Source organism: Oryx dammah, unplaced genomic scaffold (assembly GCF_014754425.2).
Source record: "Oryx dammah isolate SB20612 unplaced genomic scaffold, SCBI_Odam_1.1 HiC_scaffold_27, whole genome shotgun sequence".
NCBI lineage: Eukaryota > Metazoa > Chordata > Mammalia > Artiodactyla > Bovidae > Oryx > Oryx dammah.
This window is the reverse complement of record NW_024070211.1, coordinates 9,185,426-9,208,391: the sequence shown is the minus strand read 5'-3', so window position 1 is coordinate 9,208,391 and position 22,966 is coordinate 9,185,426. Positions and strand designations below refer to the sequence as shown.

General features: G+C 58.0%; 3 protein-coding genes across 7 annotated transcripts in view; 1 reads left to right on the top strand and 2 right to left on the bottom strand.

The window, feature by feature from the left end:
* Nucleotides 1–15,473, top strand: part of UBXN11 (UBX domain protein 11) — a 30,282-nt gene extending 14,809 nt beyond the window's left edge. For 3 of the 4 annotated variants that reach the window (XM_040229618.1, XM_040229621.1, XM_040229619.1), the window contains 11 exons: nucleotides 1,286–1,386; nucleotides 1,840–1,894; nucleotides 2,394–2,470; nucleotides 4,765–4,873; nucleotides 11,808–12,022; nucleotides 12,286–12,363; nucleotides 13,337–13,454; nucleotides 13,579–13,682; nucleotides 14,927–15,000; nucleotides 15,077–15,217; nucleotides 15,298–15,473. In XM_040229618.1, coding sequence (XP_040085552.1) covers nucleotides 1,286–1,386; nucleotides 1,840–1,894; nucleotides 2,394–2,470; nucleotides 4,765–4,873; nucleotides 11,808–12,022; nucleotides 12,286–12,363; nucleotides 13,337–13,454; nucleotides 13,579–13,682; nucleotides 14,927–15,000; nucleotides 15,077–15,217; nucleotides 15,298–15,454 — 1,229 coding nt within the window. In that variant the 3' untranslated portion in view covers nucleotides 15,455–15,473. Of the gene's footprint in view, nucleotides 1–266; nucleotides 1,024–1,285; nucleotides 1,387–1,839; nucleotides 1,895–2,393; nucleotides 2,471–4,764; nucleotides 4,874–11,807; nucleotides 12,023–12,285; nucleotides 12,364–13,336; nucleotides 13,455–13,578; nucleotides 13,683–14,926; nucleotides 15,001–15,076; nucleotides 15,218–15,297 lie in introns of those variants that run through there. The other variant, XM_040229620.1, reaches the window with a different exon arrangement.
* Nucleotides 15,474–16,155: 682 nt separating this feature from the next.
* Nucleotides 16,156–17,786, bottom strand: SH3BGRL3 (SH3 domain binding glutamate rich protein like 3). The gene is made up of 3 exons (XM_040229701.1): nucleotides 17,466–17,786; nucleotides 16,719–16,886; nucleotides 16,156–16,605 (listed from the first exon to the last, which is right to left on the bottom strand). Exons 1-3 carry the CDS (start codon nucleotides 17,511–17,513, stop codon nucleotides 16,540–16,542), a joined length of 282 nt encoding a protein of 93 aa, XP_040085635.1. The 5' UTR covers nucleotides 17,514–17,786; the 3' UTR covers nucleotides 16,156–16,539.
* The window catches only part of CEP85 (centrosomal protein 85), a 43,997-nt gene continuing 37,187 nt past the window's right edge, over nucleotides 16,157–22,966 (bottom strand). For both annotated transcript variants that reach the window (XM_040229594.1, XM_040229595.1), the window contains 4 exons: nucleotides 22,215–22,322; nucleotides 20,830–21,055; nucleotides 17,466–20,505; nucleotides 16,157–16,605 (listed from right to left, as the gene is read on the bottom strand). In XM_040229594.1, coding sequence (XP_040085528.1) covers nucleotides 20,345–20,505; nucleotides 20,830–21,055; nucleotides 22,215–22,322 — 495 coding nt within the window. In that variant the 3' untranslated portion in view covers nucleotides 16,157–16,605; nucleotides 17,466–20,344. The remainder of the gene's footprint in view (nucleotides 16,606–17,465; nucleotides 20,506–20,829; nucleotides 21,056–22,214; nucleotides 22,323–22,966) is intronic.

The following is a 22,966-nucleotide window of genomic DNA, read 5'->3' as shown; positions in this document are numbered from 1 at the left end:
CGTCAGAGGCAGCTGCTTCTGCTCCTGGCTGACTGTGGGCACGTGCCTGCATGCCAGACCTGTTCAGAGCTTGGCTTGGCATGAAGCCGCACATGGGCCCAGCCCTTAGCTCAGGAGGTCTGTTCAAGCCCCAGGGAAGGCTATGGCTGGCACCTCAGGCTCAGTAGTTGCAGCCCGTGGGCTTAGTTGTACTGTGGCACGTGGGATCTTAGTTCCCTGACCAGGGATGGAACCCCGCATTGCATGGCAGATTCTTAACCATGGGGCCACCAGGGAAGCCCCTAATTTAAACCATTGTCAGCCAACGGAAAAGTTGAAATGGTACAGCAGACGCTCCCGCATCCTCCTTCTGTATTCGATAATAAGTGACATTTTGCCATGCTTGCTTCCTCTCCATATACACGTCTGGATGAACACAAGTGTATTTTTTTAGATGAGCCATTTAGAAATCAGTCACAGATATCATGACAGTTCAGCTCTAAGTACTTCCCTGTGCATCTTCTGGGAGGAAGGAAATACATAACCACGACGCTGTGATCACACCTCAGAATGTGAGCAACTCAGTAACTGTGACATCCCAGTGTTCCAAAATTTCTCCCAGAGCTTTTTTTTTTTTACTGATTTGGGTTCTACGTGAGTCATGTCATACATCTGACTGTTGTACTTCTGCAGAGCAGAGTCCCTGCCTCTTTTAAACGATGCTTTTTGAAGAGTCCAGACCACCTGCCCTGCAGGATGGGCCCCATTGTGACTTGTCTCCATGCCGTTAACTTGCTCCTCTGTCTACTGTACTGCCTGTGAATTAGGGGTGAGATTAGACATGTGATTCAGCTGAGGGTGAACTTTCCGACACTGTTTGTAATATGACGTGGATGTTGTACCACTTCTTTGTACATCTTGAGTGCATTACTGAATCTCTGTGCCTCAGATTCCCAAAGCAGTTCATTTCCTCAGAAAAGCTGACACACGAAAAGTGTTTAGGACAGTCCCCGTTGTCTAGGGGCTTCCCTGGTGGCTCCAAAGGTAAAGAATCTGCCTGCAATGCAGGAGACCGTGGTTTCATCCCTGGGTTGGGAAGCTCCCCTGGAGAAGGGCATGGTAACCCACTCCAGTATTCTTGCCTGGAGAACCCCATGGACAGAGGAGCCTGGCGGGCTATAGTATAGGTGGCAGCTGCTATTAGCATGCCTCTTTCCACGTTTGGGGATCTCTCCCCCCTCCCCTGGACCCCCACCCCATCAGCCTCAGCTCTAGGCTGGGTTCAAGAACCTTGTCTGGTTGGCAGTCCCCGTGTGCAATGACTCGGAGCTGGTGGCCACCCTGACACGGAAGCTGCGGGATCTGGAACGGCAGGTGAAGGCCCAGACTGACGAGATACTGTCCAAGGTGGGGCCCCAGCGGGCAGAGGGCCAGGGTCTGGTCCCAGGGGTAGAAGGGCCCAGGCTGGGGAGGCCAGTGAGGCTACTCTTGCAGTAGGCCAGAGATAATGGGTTCTCGAACCACCTCCCTGACCAGACCTCCCACCTCAGGGGCTGGGTCTGGCCTGGGACTGATGTGGGTCCCTGTGACCTGAGCACGGAGCCTCGAGGTCTTCACCTCCGAGCCAGGCCTTCGCCCTCAGGTTGGGTGGCAGCAGTGGCTGCTGAGTGCGGCACCTGGGGGTGCCCCACACCCTTCCCTCACCTCGGTGGAGTCACAAAAGGGCTCATCTGAGGTACAGAAGCAGTGGCTGCACCCAGGATGGGGCAGGGGCTTCAAGCGGGCTCTTCCCATCCGGAAGGGGCTCCCATGGGCTCTGGAAGCCACCAGGCCCGCTCCCCTCCCACCTCCTTGCTGCAGACTCGGAAGATCCAGGCCCTGGAGGAGATGGTGGAGACCCTCGAGAAGCACCAGGGTAAGAGGCCCTCTCTGCTGGCTGGCCAGCTCACCCCTGCACCTCCCCTGGAGCTGGTGACCCCTGGGCATCAGGGCTCCAGAGCGTCTGGCTGAGTCCTGTGTGTGTGTGTATGGTGGGGGGGTCTGGACAATGGAGCCCAGAGAGGAGCAGTGACACCCAGGATGGTGCCCTTCTGTGAGGGACTGAGTCCCCTGGGCAGAGCCCTAGCCCACCCCTGAGTACAGAAAAGCCTGGAGGAAATGCCGCCCCCAGGAGCCTTGCTCTGGGGCAGGGGTTGGGGGGATGGAGGTTGGTGGCCTCCCGAGAGCCCGGGCGTCCCCTCTTCAAGGTCTGGGGAAGGGGCCAAGAGGTGGTTCTCAGGGGAATCCCTTGAGTTTTCAGAGGGGCAGCTTCTCCAGGTAAGCCTCAGGCCAAAGCTCTGGTCAAAGCCAGAAGCGAGCAGCCTGGCAGCCTGGGTGCAGGGGCCGTGGAACCCCTCCCGTCTCCCCACCCCAAGGCCAGGTGAGCCTGCAGCGGCAGGAGGAGCTGGAGACGGCGTGCGCGAAGCTGCAGCAGCAGGTTGGGGAGATGGAGGTGAGGGAGGTGGCGTGCCCGGGGCTGTCTGCCCCCAGCCCAGGGTCAGAGCCCGCTTCTCCGGGGTCCCCTCCGCACACACCCCACACAGGGCCCCTGCCCGCTTCCTCACTTTCGTCTCAAACCACTCTCCTCCGGCCTCGGCGGGGGCCCGCCGCAGGCTCTGTGGCTCTGTCAAGTTCTTTCCCGCCTCAGGACCCCGGTCAGTGCCGTTCCTTCCACCTGAAATGTTTTTCCCACCTTCCCCTGGTGAGTTTTCACTCATCCTCTCAAAGTCTCAGGTTGAGGCAGGGGGCCCTTCCCTAGGGGACCCCTTGAACTCTGACCTGGGCAGGTTCTCCCTGCTAGGCTTTCTGAGAACCATACCTCTTCTTCTCTGGGGGACCACAGACACCACAAGGGAGGGAGGGAAGGACCCTTTTCTCCTGCTGGGCGCGGCTCGGCCACGACCCGGCGCGGGGCCTGGCCGTGTGCGTGCGCTGTGTCACTCACAGCCGTTCCCTGCCTCTGGAGGTAGCATGGCACTCGCCCAGGGTCAGCTGTCCTGCCCCCATTCATACAGCAAGGCTTGAACTGGAGGGACCCTAGGCTCCAAGGAGGGTCCTGGGCACACATGCTTCCTCAGCGCCGCCCCCACGCCCCAGCTCCCTCACCAGCCCTGTCAGATGCTCTTCCTGAGGTCTCCTCTCCACAGAGTTGCTCTCCAAAGCCCCAGCCTAATCTAAAAGCATAGATGCAAACTCCCAAGCCGCAGCTGCAGCTGAGGGCCCTTCACACCCAGGCCTCTTCCTACCTGGGGCTGTGGGTGCACAGCTGCTCCTCGAGAAGTCTGCTGGGAGACTGCCCGCAGCTGTGCAGCTTTGCTGAGCCGCCGCCACAGGGCCGAGGGCTGCCCACCCAGGGCAAAGGGCACTGGGGCTCCCACCTTCACGCTGTTCACGCATCCATTGCTCCCTTAATTTAGGAAACTCATCCGAAGTCTTTCCTATGTGCCCTGCCCTCGTGGGGCTAACAGTCTAGAGGGGACAGACAGATATACAAGTATGTAGGAAGAGCCACAAGTACAGAATACGCTGAAATAGTTCAAGGGGTGATGCAACAGAGACTAGCCGGGATTTGGGCCACTCTGAGGGGTGACGTTGGGCGAGCAATACAGAGGATGAGGCGAGTTATCAGGGAAAAGAGGATCCAAGCTGAAGAGAGGAAAGCCTCCACCTCTTCCTGCCACGTCGACTTCGGCTTGTGGCTGGGAGCTGTGGGGAGCGAAAGGGAGGAGGGGGAGAAGCCACAGAGACCACATCCTGGAGCCAGGCGCAGTGAGGAACAGGGCCCCAGAGTGGGAGACCATAGGCAGGTTTGAGGTGGAGGAGTGGACCGGGGGAGGCAGGCAGATGTGCAGTTTGGGCGGTCCAGGAGGAAGAGGGCCGTGGCTTGGCCCAGGGCAGAGGGAGCCGGGCGGATGGAGGACCCAAGCCTGCTTTGGCACTGGTGCCACAGGCCTTGGGGGTCCTGGGGGGGTGGGCAGGGAGAGGATCAGGTGATGGAGGAAGCCAGCGCCACTGACCGAGACCAGGAGGCTGAGAGGGAACGACGTTTGGTAGTCATGACTGTTTGGGCCAGTTCATTTTGAGCCTGAGATGCCTGTGGGAGGTCTTTTAAGTGGCTAGAAATCTGAAACTGAAAAGGAAGAACATGTCGCAAGAGATGAACACAGAAGTGTGCTCGTTGGGTTAGGCACTGGGCAGGTGGCCGTCTGCAAGGAGTTGCAGTGAGCTGTGGCGCCAGAGGCCCGGCGGGAGTGGGTGAAGGAAGGGCGTGGGGATGAGGAAGCGGCACCAGGAAGTATGGACGACTCAGAAGCCCTTCTGTGGCAAAGGATTGTGAGGCCAGCCCTGGAGAGGCCGCGCGGGGGCGGGCACACCTCTGAGCCTGCAGAGCGAGGCATTCCTGCCCTCCTCCCACTCGGGCCAGACCCACGCGGCCCCCCGCAGCCACTGTGGCTGCCTTCAGCGAGTCCCTACTTGTGCCGGGGTCTGTGGTAGGGACATGACACGTCAGTCATCCTCACAAGCTTCATCTGACAGCTCCCATTTTACAAGGAGGAGCCTCAGGCTCTAGGAGAAGGGGCCTCCCAAAGCCACAGCAGGAAGTGGCCCAGAGCCCTGGCCCCATCCCCCCACGGCCCCATCGGCCGAGGCCTGAAGTGGGGGGCTGCACGAATGCCACCCGTTCCCTGGGAAGGGGCTGAGCTGACAGCGAGCGCCCCCTGACACCTCCGGCTTCTCTCCTCCCAGCGGTTCCTCGGTGACTACGGCCTGCAGTGGGTGGGTGAGCCCACGGACCAGGAGGATTCAGAGGATGGCGAGAGGGACTGGATGACCTCCAAGAAGTTCTGGAAGCCAGGTAGAGTTGGGGTCCACCCTGGCCCCTCCTGCAAAGGAAACTCCAACGGCTCCAGATTGCCCGCAGCTGTCGGGACACCAGCTTATCCGTGCCCTGCCTCCCCTGCCTTGCTGCTGTCACAGGGGCAGGAGGGAGAGGCCCCAGCTTCCAACACTGACCACCTAGCCCCAGACTCTGCTTGCTCAAGTTGCTAAAGGCTCCAGGGACCCAGAGATGCAAAATGTTAACAACGCCTCCCTTGTCTCAGGCACCATAGTTTACAAAATGTCACCCATTCAAAAGCTGTGGCCCTTAGAAGCAATTCTCCCTCCTTTGGAAGCTGCCCCTCAGTCCAAGGGCTCAGCCACCTCTTTAGACTGCCTCTCCAGGTTGATTTGTAGCAAACCATTGGAATCCACCCACTTCTGTGGAACGCCACCACTTTTTAACTCGACTGCTAATATCTAGAAGGATGTACTCCAGAGACTTGGGGCCATTGAGCTGGCTGGGTTCTGAAAGCTGGGTCCATTCTTCCATCATTGCCTGGAAGGTAGTTCTCCAGGCTGTGGAGTTGGTCACACTTCTCCTGGGTGTGACCAGGATGTGAGGTGGGTTCTCATCTCTGCCCTCCTACCTAGCCCCTGTGTGATTTGGATACTCAAGTTCCATTCTCTGAGCCTCCAGTTCCTCATCAGTAGATGGGGCTGGGGTAGGGAACTGCTACCCACTCCAGCATTCTTGCCTGGGAAATCCCACGGACAGAGGAGCCTGGCGGGCTACATATAGTCCCTGGAGTCGCAGAGTCAGACACGACTGAGCGCCTTTCACTTTCATTCTTGCCCGTGGAGTTAATTAGGAGCCAGTGAGTTGGATGTGGCATCTGGCACTGACCTTGCAGGTTGTCAGTCCACAGATGGGAGCTCTCATTGTTTTCCGCCGTCAGAAGGCAGTGGCAGCCTCGTGGGAACATGAGCTTAGCCCTCAGGGGACCATCTGGAAGACAGCTGCCCTGTCCTAATTTCATAAGTTTACTGCTGGGTAAAAACCCAGGCTGAAAACCTGAGAGTCCCACCTTCTGCACTTTGGGCAGATCTCCCTAAGTTTCGGGGTACAACCCCTTCACCCTTTTTTGCAAAAGTATCATTTCCCATTTTTACCACACTTACTAACTTAAAGCATTTTTATAAATAGCCTTGACATGCGCCAGGAATGATTCCATTTTACAGAAAAGAAAATGAAAAAAAAAAAAGAAAATGGAGGGACTTAAGTCTGAAGACTGTTGAGGGAAAGGGCAAGACTGAGAGCCCATTGGGAGGTGGTTACAGTCACCCAGGCTGGAAGATAATATGATGCCTAGCATGCGGGTGGGGCTGGTGAGGATGGGCAGAGCAGAGAGATTTAGGAAGAGAATCCATGGTCTTGACAATTGAATGTACATCAGGGAGAGGGTGGGAGGAACCTGGGGTGACCCTGGGGCGCACGGCTGTGGGGAAGATGCCCAGTCCATTTGGGACATGGCAAAGCTGGGGGACTATATGGCGCCCAGGCCATGCCAGGAGCTGAACCCTATGCAGAGGGCTGAGTGTCTCCAAGGACCTCTGCCCCGATGAGAGGTGAGACCTGGTAGGCAGCTGCCAGAAGCTGTAAGAATGTCCCTCCCTAGGGTCTAGGACCAAAGGCCTGCCAGCACTGCGCACGCATACACACACACACACACACACACACACACACACACCTCCCATCCCACCCCACCCCGTGTGGTGAGCTGGCTCAGGCCTCATGTGGCCCTGCTGACTTGTTGGAAGCCAGACTTCCTCCTGGGCAGTGGGGCCTCCCTGCTCCTTTGGGGAAGAGGTCAGACCAGACAGCTGGTTTCTGGACCTGGCTCTGTGGATTCCAGCCTCTTCCCTCAAAAAGAGAGCAGCCCCCACCTCCCCTCAGTTGTTTGTTTTTGCTCAGAGTACGGTTGCTCTGAAGTCACCTGTGAAAGCCACCCAGCCACGAGCTTTCCATTTGTGTCCTCTTTCTTTCTTCTGCCTTTCGATTCTTCAACAGGGAGGGGCCTCAATTTAGCTCTTCTGTCAGATGAACATGTTTCTCATTTCTAGCAGCTTTTTTCTTCAGGGACTGCCGCAGCTTTTTCCCTTCTCCCCAGAGCCTTGTCCCCAGGGGCCAGCTTGCCCCTGCCCCAAGGGTCCTCAGGTCCCTGAGTCTGGTCTCTGGCTGGCCCTGTTGCTCTGGCCGGTTTCTTAGGCTGTCTGATCCCCTGGAGAGGGAAATGGCAACCCACTCCTGTCTTCTTGCTTGGGGAAATGCCATGGACCGAGGAGCCTGGAGGGCTACAGTCCATGGGGGTCACAAGAGTCAGATACGACTTAGTGACTCAACAACAGCTGTTGGCTTCCACCCCCTGCAGACCCTGGGGCAGCAGGCCAGCTGACAGGTTAGCTGGGGTATCGGTATTAGGCAAAGAGGCTGATCCAAACATTCTAGAGCCTGGGACTCTTGCCTTAGGGAGGACAGTCGATTAGGCCAACGAAGGGCCCAGGGGCTTGAGAGGAAGCTTTGCAAGGGCTTGGCCCCAGGCCAGGTTGTTCACCCCTTCCCACCAGTAAGCTGCGTGGAGGCCATGCCAGGCGCTGCAGGGTGTGCAGAGAGACATGAAAGGCACTGTTCGGCTCTGGTCCTAACCACCTTCAAGTCAGGTGCCGCGCCTCAGGGCTGAGTGCTCTGGCCAACTCTGAGTCCTCACTCCCTTCTCCCCACCCCTCTGAGCACTTCAGTCCTCCAACCCTTCGTCCAGTTCCTGCTTTCCTCCTACCATCCCCACCTCCCCAACCCTTTCCCCCAAGCCCAGGCTCCTGCATCTCTGCTCCAGAAGCCACCCTGCCTCCTCTGTGGGGCTGCAACTGACTTCACTCATCCGCAGGCGGCCCTTGAGCCCCTGGAACTGGGTCGGCCTAGACCTCAGGCAGGCTGGCTGCCTCCCACCAGCTCAGGCCTGTGCTGTGACCACTCCCCCTGGCAAGTGCCCTGCCTCCTTTTTCTCCACTCCTTTGAAGCTCAGCTCAAAGCCCACCTGCTCGGGCAAATGTGCATGGAGCGCCTGCTTGGCGCTAGGAATGGTGCCGCCCTGCAGCTGCCTGGGCGCATGGTTAGGGGCCCTGCATTAGAGTGAAAGCCTTAAAGGCCTTGGCTGAAGAGGGGGCCGTGGGTCAGATCAGACCCTGTGTGGGGAGACCGCTTTCCCCTCTGAGTCCACATCCTGCTCTGTGAAGTGAGGAGATGGCATGAGTGACCAGCCCCCTCCCCAGGCCATGGAGAGCCCCGTGTGCCCCTAGGGTGTGGAGCGTCCTCTCGGGTCACTGTGCAGTCAGTGACCAGTGGCTGTGTCCATTTACTGCTCTGGCCCTGCAGTGCCCCAGAGCGCCAGCACGGGGCTTGTTCGACCCAAAGGCCAGGGCAGGTGCCATGCAGGTGACTGGCCCATGCAGGGCCTGGGTGGTCAGAGCCTCTGCACAGGGTGAGGGGGGATGGGCAGCGCAATGCTCAGAGGAGCGGCTCGGACCCTGCTGAGTCAGGCTGGTTGTGGTGTGCCAGAGGTAACCAGACTCTGGGGGCCTGTTTTTTCCCCGCTGGTTCCTCTGAAGAGTGGAGTAACTGTAGGCGAAATCCCAGAGCAGGGCCTGGCTTGCAGGTGCGTGGAAACGGTGGGTTTGCTTCCTGTTTAACCGCCTTCACCTGGATGCTTGGGGACGGGCCTGCTGGGGTGCCTCGGGCACTGCTGGCATTTTACGGCAGCCAGCTGGCCTCCCACAAGGGTGGGACCCCCACTCACCCACGCGTAGTCGCAGGGTCTAACCCTCCTGTGGGCCCTGTGGCCCCCTTGGTGCCATTTAACCACAGGCCACGGGCACCGTCTGTCTCCCTGTCTCCTTTGCTCAAGTCTGAGCCTGAGGAGGGCAGAACCTGGGCGTGGGCACAGCCGTGCCACTCGGGGTGGGCAGAGCATGGCCGCTCCAGGCACGCTTGCTGGATGGCAGGGTGGTGGGTGGGGAATGGATCCAGGGCTTCTTGAGCAACCCTCTCTGGGCCAGGCTCAGGGCTGGATGCTCTTGCCAGGAAGACAGACAGAATGACAACAACATGTGACAAGGACCAAGAGTGGGCCCAAGGGTTCCAGAAGCCCAGGAGAAACAGGGACCCAGGCCCGGGACTGAGGGGAGAGGCTCCCGACAAGGGCCTCTCCTCAGAGGTGGAGAGAGGGCACCCCGAACCCTGAGATGAGCAAGAGGGTGGGCTGTGAGTGACGACAGCGGCCCTGTCTGTCAGGCACTTCCTGTGAGCCTCCCTGCAGCCCTGCGAAGCGGGGCCTGTTATCGGCCTTGTTGTGTAGAAGAGGAAGCTGAGGCCCAGAGACGTTGGCCCACGTGCCCAGGGTCCCACAGCTAGGAAGTGGTAGCCCTGCTCCTATGGCTCCAGAGCGCGAGCCCAGAGAGCCTGCCAACAGTGGCTGCAGAGCTGGGGCCCCGAGGGTCTGGGGAGCTGGGCCCAGGGAGCGTGGACTCGATCTCCGAGCCTCAGCACTCCCCTCCGGAAGTAAAATCATGGGCCCTCACAAGTCGGGTGAGGGTCTCCCTGCACTGTGCCCCTCCTTGGGAAGGAACCCGTAAGCAGAATCCAGAGAACCAGCACTGAAAGGCAACAGAGGACAAAGGCCGAGGGTCACCTGGGCCCTGCACATGGCGTGACCCAGGGCGTGTCGCCTCCTCGGGCCCAGGCTCCTCATCTGTAGAGTGGAAGCAGGAAGGCCTGCCTCTTGGTGCTCGCCACGTAGTCAGAGAGTTGTAGTATCTCCCCCAACTCCCTGGAGAAGCTGCAGCTCAGAGAGGAAGTGCCCCACTTGACCTCTGTCTGACCTGCCTCATCCCATGTGACACGGCTGCCAGGTTGCTGGAGGGTGTGGGGGGCGCCCAGCTTCTGTTGAGCACTCCCTGCTGTGAGAGGGTGATGCCTGGCCCTTCCTGCCTTATTCTTTCAGCCCTGGTTTGTCCAGAGCTGCGTTTCCTTCTCTGGGGGTGCCTTGTCTCATTTTGGATCTGCGGCATCTGATACCTGCCAGCCCACCTTGCTTTCACTTCTCCACCCTGGCTGGGAGAGATTTCCTTGACAAACTGTCCTTTTCCCTTTGGTTGCTTCTGGGAGTCCTCCCCTGGCCTTCTGCCTGCGCCTTCCCTCTGTCGACCCGTCAGCTCCCTGAAAGAGCCCAGGCCCCAGGAGGCGGCTCCTCTTGGCTCTGCTCTGCATGGTCTCCTCTCGCCAAGTACCGTGACTTCCTGGGCCTCTCTTTCCCATCTGTAGGAAGCTAGGGACAGGGGCAGGCGTGGAAAGTGATGAGCTGCTCTGCTGTTATTTTTAGGTTTACCGAGATGTTCTGAAAGGAGTTAGTTATTAAAGGGAAATAGTGTCTTGATGTTGTTCTGACTCATACCAGGGACACGCAGGATGTTCTGTGAGTTTTTCTTGGGAGTCTCAGGGACCCCAGGAGAGGGCGAGGCAGGTGCAGCCTCTACAGCAGTAGAAGGTGCAGACAGGCAGAGGGGAAGGCCAGCTGGGGCCTACCGTCTCAGCAGCCACAAAGGCAACAGGAAATAGGGCCACCCACAGCACTTCTGTTGGGGAAGGAACTGGGTCCCCAGAATCCTGACCCACATCCTGCCACACCCTGGCTGTCGTGGTGAAAAACAGCTTCCAAGAAGGACCAGAAAGCCCCAACGGTGTTTGTTTGTTTTCATTTGTTTGCTTTTGGCTGCACCGTGTGGCAGGCATGTGGGATCTCAGTTCCCCTAGCAGGAATCGAACTTGCGCCCCCTGTATTGGAAGCACAGAGTCTTAATCACTGGACTGCCAGGGAAGTCCCCAGGCACCAGTATTTTGCAGTCTTGCCACCCTAGTAGATGACTTACTTGGGGGCTAGATCCCTTCAAAGACTGAGAATAGGCTCCTAGCCTGCCCCCAACCAGCATCCCAGCTGCCCTGTCCCCCTTTCTGCGCTGGCACCTGTCCTGACTGTCCCCACCACCCTACCTGCACCCCATGAAGCTTAGGAACAGCTATGTGGAGAAGCAGAGGCCAAAGCTCTCAGCTTGTCAAAGGGCTCTGTGACTCAAGAAATATATGTCCAACCCAAGGTCTGTCCCATGTCCATTCTGTCCAGTGGCTGTCCTGACCCTCACCTCCCTCTCCTGATGGCGCAGATGGGTGGGAAAAACAGATTTCAGCTCAACCACTTCTAACTCGCCAAGTGGCCTGGGGCAAGTCACTTTCTGTCTCTGTGGGCCTGTTTCTTCTTGTGTAAAATGGAGATTGAATAAGCCCTGCCTCATAGCCTCTGGCCTGGCCTGAAGCCCATTCCTCAGGACTCTGCTGGAAGTCTTACGCGGTCCTCTGGGATCCTCATAGCCCTCCTCGCAGTGTCATCATCCCCTTCCAGAAGAGAATGGTGACACGGGGAGAAGGGAAGAGCTGGAATTTGAGCTCAGACTGCTGGGAACTCAGCACTGAGCCTTTCAGCTGCTAGCTCCGTGCCTGGCACATCTGACCCGGGATCAGTCCTGCTCCCACCACTTACTGCGTGTGTCCCTAGGCCAGCCTTTAACCTCTAGCCCTTTGTTTCCTAATATGGAAAATGGGGATGTTCATAGTCCCTACAGCATAGGGTTGGTATGAAGAGAGAACAGGATAATAGATGGTAAAGCCCTAGCACAGAGCAGATGCTCACTAAAAGACAGCCAATATTATTATCTAGGTCAGCTGTCCTTCTCCCTCCCCAGGGGGGTCACTTAAAGAGATGCTAAGTCCCCTGCCCAGCGTGGGAGGGGGCCATGAAGGCCAGGGCCCCGGAGCACACAGCAGCCCCGAAGAGAGGTTCATGGGTGTCTGTCCCCTTTGCCAGGGGACTCGTTGGTTCCCCCCGAGGTGGACTTTGACAGGCTGCTGGCCAGCCTGAAAGATCTCAGCGAGCTGGTGGGAGACAGCGACACCCAGTTGATGCCGGTGCCCAACAGAGTGCCGCTCCGGACCCTTGAACCCATCCCGCTGAGGCTCTACCGGAATGGCATCGTGATGTTCGATGGGCCCTTCCGGCCCTTCCACGATCCCTCCACGCAGGTAGGAGTGACGGGGAAGGGGAGACAGGCCCAAGCACCCTCAAGTTGCTCCAGTGGCCGACCTCTTGCTCACTATTAAACGGTCCCAGCTCTCCCCCAGCACCCCAGGCTCACGTGCAGCCTTCAGCAGCACCCCTACCCACCCAAGCCCTGGGGCCCTACTTCCAGAGTAGGATCCACAGAGGGAACCCCTCCCCCCGTAGCCTGCCATCTAGACAGGAAACAGGGTCCAGCCCAGGCCTCATCCAACCTCTCTCCCCACAGCGCTGCCTCCGAGACATACTGGATGGCTTCTTCCCTTCAGAGCTCCAGCGGCTGTACCCTGATGGCGTTCCCTTTAAGGTGATGGGCTGATCCCAGAACCACTTACTCACTCCCAGTGTGGGGATTTTGCAGGGGGGGTGGGATTGCTTTCTCAGGCCTCACCTAGAGGCGCTGCCCCACCTCAGGGGACCCTCCTTCTTCCCGACCCCCCACCATCTGATGACCTCTCCAGAAGGAGAGGGAGCCTGAAACCAGCCTGGGAAGAGAGCTGGGAGGCTGTGGGGGCCCCTGGGGCCCCAGCAGCAGCAGCAGCAGCAGCAGCGGCAGCAGGGAAGGCTGGAGGCTGAGCAGCAGGCAGTGCCCCCTGCTGGCTGCCTCGAAGCACAGCCTTCAGCCTGGGACCCTCCTCCACCATGTCCAGGACAGCTGGACCAACTGGGAACAGCGAAGCGTCTGTGCAGAGGCGACCTGGCTGCCCCCAGGGGCTCCTGGCGCCTCCTCATTGGGGTGGAAGGCAGTGCTTTGGGAGGAGGCAGATGTTGGGACTAAAGAACTTGAGGTGCAGCCAGCCCCCTGCTGTGGGGGCGGTGGGCAGCGAAATGAGGGTGACTGGACCAACCTGAGGCCGTGTCCCCGAGGGTGGTTCGTTAGTTCCACAATGTGAGCATGTGAGGGAGCGCGTGCCAGCCCGGCTTGGAAACTACCGTGAGTCACGACCGGGGGTGTTCGAGGCAGTGCATGCCAAGCCAGGCTTTGCCCTCTCCTAAACACCCTCATCCCTCCCCTGCTCTGGGAGGGGGATGTCAGCACTGTGACTCCAGCTGGCATGAGGGGGGAGCTTGCAGGGAGAGCAGGGGTCAGGTGGGTGAGAGCAGCATGAACGGCAGCTCTCCTGCTCTCTCCCAGGGCCTCGGTTCCCTCATCTGCAACATGGGGATTGCGGCAGGCCACCCCGCGGGCCTGTTCCTGGGGCCTCTGGGCACGGAGGGGTGGGGATGAAGCCCAGGGCTGAAGAGCTGTGCCTGCCACTGTTTCCCTTCCTTCTTGCCAGGTGAGTGACCTGCGCAGTCAGGTCTACCCAGAGAACGGGCTGGACCCGTTCCCAGGTGAGGGCCGCGTGGTGGGCCTGCAGAGGAATCGAAAACCCTTGGACAGCATAGAGCATCCAGGTGAGCTCGGCCCTGCGGCTGAGCCAGGTGGTGGGAATGCTGTGCCCAACAAGCTCCAGGTGGGCCTCCTCCACCATCACTCCAGTCCCCACCCGACCAAGGCTCCCCGATGCCTTCCCTGCAGGCTCCAGGATGACCGCCGAGAAGTTTCTGAACAGGCTCCCCAAATTTGTGATCCGACAAGGCGAGGTGATTGACATCCGGGGCCCAATCCGGGACACCCTGCAGGTGAGCCCAGCCCTGGCTCCCCGGGCCTTACTGTGTGTGTGTGTGGTTGCCATCAACCCTCGCCCAGCCGACCAGAGCAGTGGTTAATCTGGAGGCTCAGGCTTGGGGGCCCCTCAGGATGGCCTGCATGGAGAGACAGGCCCCTCACAGCTAGCTGTTCCACGGTCTCCTGGAAATGATGGAGCTGCTGAGGGCTCTGAGTGAGGACCAGAGAACATCAGGCACAATATGGGGGCAGGAGCTGTAAGAACGGGCAGGTCAGGGGACTCTAGGCTGGGGGTGAGCTCAAGTCCAGGCCACCTCCTCAAGGTTCAGTCCGAAATACACCTTCCTGGGCTTCACAGAACTCACCATGCCCTCTTCTCACTCCCTGTCCTCCTCTCCCCCTGTGAAAGGTACCAAACCCGTTCCCACCCCGCACTCTGCCTTCACCACACTGGCCAAGTCCTGCCAGATCTGTCGATCCCCAGAGCTGCTCCCAAATCCATCTCCTCTCCAGTTCTGTCCCTGCCAACCTAGCCCAGGCTCCCGTGCCTCCCAGGCAACTGCAGTGGCCCCCTCACTGACCTCACCTCCACTCCCACCCTGCCAGCCATCCTTCCCCAGCAGCCTCTGTGCCCTTTTAAAATGCAAATTGGATCTTGTCTCTTCCCTTTTGAAACCCTCCAGTGGTTCCTAGGTAAAGCCTGTAATTCCTTCCTGGTCCTCTTCCCATCTTTTACGTTTTCTTCCCGGTCCAGCCTGATCCCCATGAACTAAGAAGGAAAGAAAGTGAAGTTGCTCAGTCGAGTCCGACTCTTTGTGACCCCATGGACTGTAGCCTACCAGGCTCCGTCCATAGGATTTTCCAGACTCTCAAATAGATCACCTCTTCTCAGAAGCCTTCTCTCGTCTATGCTGTCTGGGATATCCTTGTCCCCCCTCCTTCCATGTCTAAGAACTCCTCTTCATCCTTCAGTCAGCGCAGGTGTCATTTCCCTAGGGAAATGCTGGGTTAGGCATCCAGCCTGGTCGCTGCCTGTAGGATTCTGTCTTCCCCACTAGAATGAGGGAATGATGGAGCCACCTCCCAAAGCTTCCCTTCTGTTTCCTCTCCTTGGGCTCCGGTTTACACCCTGGGCCACTTTTGGCTCACTGGTCTCATCCATCCCTGGGCAGGGAGATGTCCCTTGTAGGGAGGGGTTGGGGGAAGCCCTGACTCTGGCAGGGCCCAGGGCTCTGTCCACTCCATCAATGCTTTCCAGAACTGCTGCCCGTTGCCTGTCAGGATCCAGGAGATCGTGGTGGAGACGCCTGCCTTGGCTGCTGAGCGTGCGAGGTGAGGGCCGAGTGGAGAGGTGAGGACGCTGGGCTTGGGTTCCTCGGGGGAGCACTGACAGCCTCTGGGTCCGCAGGAGCCGGGAGTCTCCGGAGTCGCCTGCACCCCGGCTCTCCATGCTGCGCATCAAGTCTGAGAACGGCGAGCAGGCTTTCCTCCTGATGATGCGGCCGGAGGACAGGGTCGGCGATGTGCGCGCCCTGCTCGCACAGGCCAGGTGGGCGCGGGGCACGGCTGGCGACCGAAGTGGGGCTCAAGCGCCACGACCCAGCCTGATCTGTGCTTCCCTGTCCCCAGGGCCGTGGAGCCCACCACCTTCGAGATCTTCAGTACGTTCCCGCCCACAGTCTACAATGACGACGCGCTCACATTGCAGGCTGCGGGCCTGGTGCCCAATGCCACGCTGCTGCTTCGGGTTCGACGGGCCTCACTGCCCGCCCCCGGCCCCAAATAAACCGCCCGCCCGCCTGATACCGGCTGCTCCCCGAGGCTCTCTTGGCGGGGCAGCCCAGCTGCGCTAGCGCTGCCGTAACCCGAGCCCCAGCTGGTGGCCCTGGCCCTGGGTCTTTGTCCTGTAGGTTCCTCTTTCTGCCCCGAGGGCTAAGCTGCTCCAGGGGAGGGAGGGCCCGGGCCGGCCTGGGCCTGGCACCTCCTGGGCCACCGTGCAGCCAGCGGATCCCTGCGCCCAGACACGCACAGGACAAGCACGTAGGGACACTTCAACACTGCATGAGAGCCACTGCCCCCGCCCCGGCAGAACTGCACCTGGGCACCCACTTCCACGACACCCCCCACACCGAGCTGAGCTGTCGGGACACAGGCAGGAGGGCACAGGGTGCCACCCTGTTACTGACTGGCATGCAGACGTGCAGTGCACACCAGGGCACAAGCGCATCATGGGCACCACCACATGCGCGGGCACTGCAGGGTGACCCGCCCCCCAGCATCTCTAGAAACCGACGGCCCAGCACAAGTGTGTGTGCGTGTGATCTGGGCATATATCCAAACACACACACTGTCACATGCACAAAGGTGCCACACGGGACTGCCAGTCGACCTGCCCACCGAGCACAGCCTCAGCACAGTCACATCTGCCACCAGCTCTGCTCAGAGCCGGGACCCGGGAGGCACAGGCCACACCAGACAGACACGGTGTCAATGGAATGGAGCATTTAATTGTTTCTGCGGTGCTCCCGGACGGGGACTGCGGGGCCTTTGGCAGAGCCTTGGCTAATGGAATCAGCAAAGGTGCCCATCAGCCAGTGCCAGGCAGGGTGGCAGCCTCAGGACCGAGCTGAGGACAACCAGCACTTGGGCTGTAGCTTAAGACAATTTCTTAGACCGCTGGGTGAGGAATGTTGCTGCTGAATGGAGAAGAGGGGGCTTACAGTTAGGGGAGGAGAAGGGGTCTTGGGTTGAGGGGAGGGGCTCCCCGTTCAGAAGGTTAGGAATAACAGGGAGTTGGTCACAAGGTCCTTCATGGCGGGGTGATGGCTGGGGGTGGGGAATGTGATGACGAGTCCAGGGGGGTGACTTGGCTCAGGCCAGTTTCAGGAACTCCTGCAGTGTGTTTTGTTCCACAGCCTCCACGAAGAGCTCATAGTCCTAGGGGAGGGGAAGAGAAGCGGTCACCAGAGTGCTGGTGTGCTGCCTCAGGTCTGAGCCCAGCTGGTATCCTCCTGTAAGGCTTCCTCCACCCCCAGCCCCAAGGCCCATACCCCACAATACTGGTCCCCGTTGACAATCTGGGGTGGGGTGGCCTTAGGGTTGCCGGCCAAGGCTCGCATCTCGTCCCGCAGGGCGTTGTCTTGGGAGATGTCCACTAGCTGGTACTGGATGCGCTTCCCATCCAGGATGCGGGTCACCTCACTCTGCTGGGACTTGATCTGGGGGCAGAGGGCGGGTAGGGATTAGCGAGCAGCCTGGAAGGTTGAGGGGGAGAACCCTGGGCAGAGACAAAGGGGCTGTGGTCAGGAGCTTTGGTTCCCCCTGTCCCGCTACACACTCTAGGGGAGGGTTCTGGCCACAGGGAGTTGGGAAGATGAGTCAGGCTTGTGGTGGTATGGGAGAAGAGAGGGACCACCAACCATGAGGAGGGGAGTCAGGGTGAAGGTAAGTGAGAGAAATTCAGGGTGGGGAGAGCCAGGAGCTCAGCAAGGGGAAAGCATGGCAGGCCTGGGTGGAGGCTGGTGAGGGGCCACCCCCGCCCCAAGTACAGACACAGTGGAAAGAGGAAGGGCCAGATAAGGACAGAGTCAATGATCGGCCTCGTAGTCGGGGTGCGGAGGACCCAGGATATCTTCAGTAAATGTTCAAGGTTCAGGATGGGGCTGTAGAACCTCCCCAGCCCAACTCCGGAGGCCATGCCCAGCACCTCGGCGCCCCCGCCCTGGGGGCGGGTCCCAGGCGTCGGGTCCAGAGCCCCGGAACCGCCGCCCGCGCTCTAGCCCAGGGCGCACACTCACTTCGCGGGAGCCGGTGACCGACGTACTGTAGACGCGCAGGCCACTCATGCTGCGGGTGGACCGACAGGACAGGCAGACAGACGGCGGTGGCAGCAGCTGCACGGCCTAGAGACGAGGCCGCCGCGTTCGGGAGCGGTTTCCTTCCTGCTCAGCCCGCGAGTCACCGCTCTCGGGACCAATGGGCGGCGCGGACAGGCGCGCGGCCGGGGCGGGGCCTGCGCGACCCCGCCCCGCGCACCGCCGGGGGGGGGGGCCCCCTCCCCTCCCCCTTGGGGACTGGGCGCGCCGGGGACCCGCGTCGCACGCAGGGCCGCCCGTTTCAGCCCTCCCCGGCCTGGGGCTCACAATATAAGGCCAGGGAGCGATCTGATGGAAAGGGCGGGGGCAGGGGCTTGGCAGAGGCCGCCTCAGCCTCGCCCAGGTTTGCTGCACCCAACTGGTTGCCCTCCCCCGGGTGCCACGACGTCGCTGCTCAGCTCCGGGCTTTGAAGGCTCGGGGCTGTTCTCAGTTCCCCGCCTAGGGAACCTGGTTCCAGTCGAGCATTGTCCTGGCGGCCACCCACACATAGCTAACCCCGCGGGGCACGCCACGTCAGTGACAACCCCTCGCTGCGAGTTTTCCCCAGAGCTCCTCTCCGCTCATAGGCAGGTTCAGACAAGGGTGGTGGCGGGAGACAAGGTCACGCCCTCAAAGAGCCAAATGGGGACCAAGGTGAGAAAGGCTTCTAGCTCTGGACCCGGTGCAGGCAGAGGCTGGCAGTGGGTTCCCCAGTCTGGCTGGGCCCTTGTTAAAAATCCACAGCTGGTCTTGGGGTGGCCCCAGCCCCACCCTGACTTCATGCTGCAGATGACCCTCCAAAAACCTACTCCCAGCAAATTGCAGGGAGTACAGTACGAGGCAGCAACCAGCCCAACTTTGGAGACTCAGCTATCTGTCTGGAGTGGGACATGACACTCCTCAGAAGTCTCCCCAGGCCCAGGGCCCGAAGAATAACCCAGGAAGACAAGCCTAGCTCCTGGAGGCAAACACAGTGCCCTGCCTTGCTCTGGGGAAGCCACTTGCCTGCAGCAATACGCAAGGCAGCAGACTTCCTTGTCAGGATTACTGAAACTCCGACACACTTGTTCTATGACTCAGGGTAGCATCACACAATACGAAGTGCTGTGGGAAGAGGTCTTATCCGTCTCCACAGACAGAGGAGCAGAAGTGGTAGAGATACAAACATGAGGCTGGACCTGCCAAAGTTCCCTCTTTGCTGCTATTTGGAGAACTTGGCTAAACACCCAGGCTTTGGCCCCAACAAGCCAAAATGAGGGGTGGAGTATGAGATGATGGTAATGGAAGGCAATGGAAAACTGAGGAGTCTGTTAAAATTTTATTTTGTAAACAAAATAGGCAATACAAACTAGTTGACATAACAAGGATTCATATAAATAACTGCTTATAAACTTTATGAGGAAAAATACCCGTGAGCATGGTGGCTGGGCTCCCAATTCAGGGTGGAGACCAACCAGGCAGCTCAGCTTTTAGCAGGCAGGAGCCCAGAGGCTGAGGGGACAGCTGGGTGGGGATGCTTTGAATGGAGGCTTAAGTCACTCCATAAATAAAACACCAACTTGTAAAAACACTTAAGAAGGAGTCTCATTCAGGCCTGGGAGTGAGGTCCAGGATGCTGCCCTGCTAGCCCAAAGCTTAGCAACCACCTCCCAGTGGCTGGCTCTGGACTCCTGCACTGCTCAGGACTCCCCTCTCACAGCCCTGGCTCCAGATCCAGAGGAAACCTTGAGGTGGCCAAGGACCAGACACAAAGGGACTACAAGATGCTCTCAACAAAGAGGCAAGAGAAACCAGAAAGCAGAGCTCCGAAAGCCCCAGAAAAACAACTAAAAACACAAACGCTATACCTTGAAGCTGACCTGTACTGGCTACTCTCAACGCTCAAGGAGCCCAGAGCAGGAAAGGGAAAGGACCCCCATGCCCAAACACGAGACAGGCACAAATCAGAAGGCCAGGCACTGGCCCCAGCCTTGGGGGAAGGGGGTGAGCAGCTTGACAGTGCCTTGTGGTATCAACCCAGAACCACAGAGAAGAGTCTGCACTCAAAGCCCAAGAAGGGGCTACCTGGCCAGCCTGAGAACAAAGGACAAAGGGGCTGTGGTAACTACATGATCAGAGCCCCAAGGGCACGGGGCAGTTCGAGTGGGTCTCCTGTAAATAGGCATGACAGCACAGATAAAGGAGCCCTGGGTATAATTCCCAGGCCCCCAATCCTAGCAAATACTTTGCTAATGAGCAGATCACCCTGAGGCATCAGTGAGAACAAGAGCCCTGAGGAAGAAGAAGTGGGCCTGGGCCTAGGAAAAGTCCAGAGCCAGCTCAGGTCCCAAGAAGGCTGGCACAGAGGGCCGGAGGATTCTCAAATGGCTACTGTTACTGGTACTCAGCCTTTCCCAGCCCTTCTAAGGAACTTTGGGCATCAGCACGACCAAGGTACAGAGTGGGAATGAATGTGGATCCATCCCAAAGGATGCAGAAGGGAGTTGAGCAGCCTGTTTGCCTTTGACATCAGCTTGTTACTGGGAATAGTCTGTGAGGATTTACCTGCAAGTTAATTATAACTCACCCTAAAAGAGTGAATCAGGATGATAGGATAAATGCAACCCAACAAGGCAAAGCCAGAGTTGGGCAAGACAAACAAAATTCTCTCACCGGCCCGTGGCCCTATATGCAGGCTCACACCTCCTCCCTCCCACCCCTTCTCTCTGGGAATAGCAGCAGATAGGAGGCAAGAGATTGTCAGGGCAGGACCTGCTGGACGGTGCTCTCAGCAGACCAGATTCTCCCTGGGGGAACACAGCTTGTCCACCCCCAGCATTCCTCATTGTGTGACACAGTTTTCTCCCATGTCCTGGGCATATCTATCTGACATGGTGGTCCTTAAGTCCTCGATGTCACGGCGTAGCTGCTGAACCTCTTCCAGTTTTCTCCTGATCACATCTGGCTTCTGAAAATCTAGTTGAGTCCCTGGGTGCTGTGCAGCTGGGGAGGAGGAGAACATTTTAAAAGAATGTTAATAAGTAAGTCAGAAGACACTTTCATGTGGAGGGGGCAGTGTGGACAGGCAGTACCCTAAGGCCTGTGGTCTTGGAACATGGCACTTTTTATAAAACAGCTAGGGATAATGGGCTAAAAGTCTTGCTGCCTAAGGGCCACTTTTTTTCTGTTTGTCCTACACCCAGGTACCCATAAGGATGCCTGCTTCCAAAACAGATTTACTGAACATCTAACTGAGAAAGGTAGATAGGGGTGAGAGGAGAATGAAAGCCACTCTCTCCTAGGTCCCAGACTGGTCTAAGGACTCACAGTGAATGCCCAGGAGCAGGGAGAGATTGGGGTCGTGGCCCTGGGCCCTCTGGGTCACAATGCTACAGACAGCCTGCAGATCTTGAAGACAACTGGCCAATTCCTGGTGCAGCTCAAATGCCAGCTGAGCTGTGTCTGATGAAGATGGGGACCCTGATTGGGCCTGTCGCAGCTGTTCTTGGAGCGTCAGATTCTTCTCAATGAGGTCCTGGTTCTGTACTGAAAGCTGAGCAGATAGATAGGTGAGCATGTTAACTCAGGCCTAGGGAGAAGCAGAGTAACTGCACACGAATGTGGCTATACGTGTATGGTGTGTCGAGGGGAAGCTATGAGACAAAGGCAATGTTCCCCCCTCCCCACTCCTACCAACAGGCTTTGCATTGCCCCCTCTCCATCAATATCAGGCTGCTGTAGGTTGGGCCCAGAGGACCGCAGCACTGGAGAGGAAACTGCACCCCAGCAGACTGAGTCAGCAGCCTCCAGGTTTCTGCTCAGGAACTAGAGAAAATACTCCCGCTCCTCGGAAATCTATCTGAAGCCAGTCCCTCGCCAACTCTGTTAGCCAGGCTATTAGAGAAGGCTTAACGTGAACTGTGAAATCTGAGGAGACACTGGTTTCAATCTCTCCCTGCCACCCTGACAAAAGTGGCCACCAGCCAGCTTGATTAGTGTGTGTTAGAGGAATAAAGTGGGCAAGAAAGACAACGTGACAGCTAGTGGCCACTGGGCAGGTGAAGGCTAGGGGCTAAAGAAGCTGCTGACCTGGAGGACACAGTGCTTAAGAGTGCCCTGCCTTTTCGGTCTTTCACCTCGGTGGAGTCAGGCTTTACTACAAAGACCAGCTCATTCACGTGTATCTGTGTCTCTTTCTCTCCCTTTCCCACCACAGCTTTAACACACTCTCCTTCCCTTCCTACCACTATTCTGTTTTAAAGACAAGGAATAGAGTTTCTCCACTAGTCCCAGCCCTTTACCCACACTGGGCCATATGACCATCTTTGCTCTTGGAGACTCCTTCCTAGGCACTTGGCCAGTGACCTTGACCGCCCCCTGCTGACAGCTCTGTTTACTCCAGGAGGATCACCAAACCTTCAGTCTTCTTGAACCCTTCATTCCCAACCCCACAAACCTGTGGCTGCAAGAAGACAAAATAAGAGAGAATGATTTTCCATATCCAAAAAGCATTACTGGATAATCACAGCCAAAGGCAGGCTCAGGACCTTGAATATGAAGGATGATGCAATGTCCCTTCTTACTCCTCCAAAACAGCGTAGTAAGAGACCTCTCAAAATGTGGGGGGGCTTGTGGGAGTGGGAATGGATAGAGTACACAGAGAAATTAGGTTTGTAAAGACAATGCCAAGAGGCCTAGCTGGTGCTTCTCACCTCTTTCACAGCTGTGCGCAGCTGCTGCAGGGCTGTCTCCCTCCTTTGGGCCTCCTCTTTCAGGGCCTGGCTTGTTCCTTCTTCTTGAGCCACTTCCTGCTCTAGGCTCTGAATCCCATGACAAGGAGGGTGGGAGAACACATCAGAGGTAACAAGTCTGGGTCAGACCACATCGCCTCTGGTCTGGACTACATAATAGTAAAGCCCTACCCTGCCCACACACTGCTGCTAAGAGATTATTTTAGAACAACCCTGATCTGTGACTTCCCATCAAAACCCTTCTCAAGCCCCTGACCATGAACCAACCGAGGTCAGGCTCCTCAGAAGAGCATTCTATTAACAGGTCAGCCTGGCCTTTACCTACTTCTCTATCTTTACCTCTCTTTACCCTCCACATCGCCTCCACTCTAGTCACACAGACTGACTGACTGGCTTCCAGCACCAATACTGTTGCTCACTTTTCTTTGCTTTTGCCCAGAATGCCCCTCTGCTCTGCCAGTCACCTGGGAAACTTCCCACCTCAACCTTCCTTCATCTGCAAATCAGATTCAATTAATCCCAACCTTGCCCTGCTGCTAATACTCATGGCTTATGAGTACATTTGTTGGCTGTGCGCTTGATTCTTCTCTCTATTAGACCATAACTTTCTCGAGGGCAAGGAATGTCGTCTCAGTTGAGTTCAATTATTGATTGAGCACTCACTACTGACAGGCACTAGGGACACAGAAAACAATACCAGACATTCCTGTCTT

What these genes read in the sequence shown, in the direction of transcription:
- SH3BGRL3 (XM_040229701.1), bottom strand. Translation starts at nt 17,513, where the DNA reads ATGAGTGGCCTGCGCGTCTACAGTACGTCGGTCACCGGCTCCCGCGAA. An exon ending in CGGTCACCGGCTCCCGCGAA is followed by an intron (nt 16,887 to 17,465) that starts GTGAGTGTGCGC and finishes CTCTGCCCCCAG; the next exon opens with ATCAAGTCCCAGCAGAGTGA. An exon ending in ACGGGGACCAGTATTGTGGG is followed by an intron (nt 16,606 to 16,718) that starts GTATGGGCCTTG and finishes CCCCTCCCCTAG; the next exon opens with GACTATGAGCTCTTCGTGGA.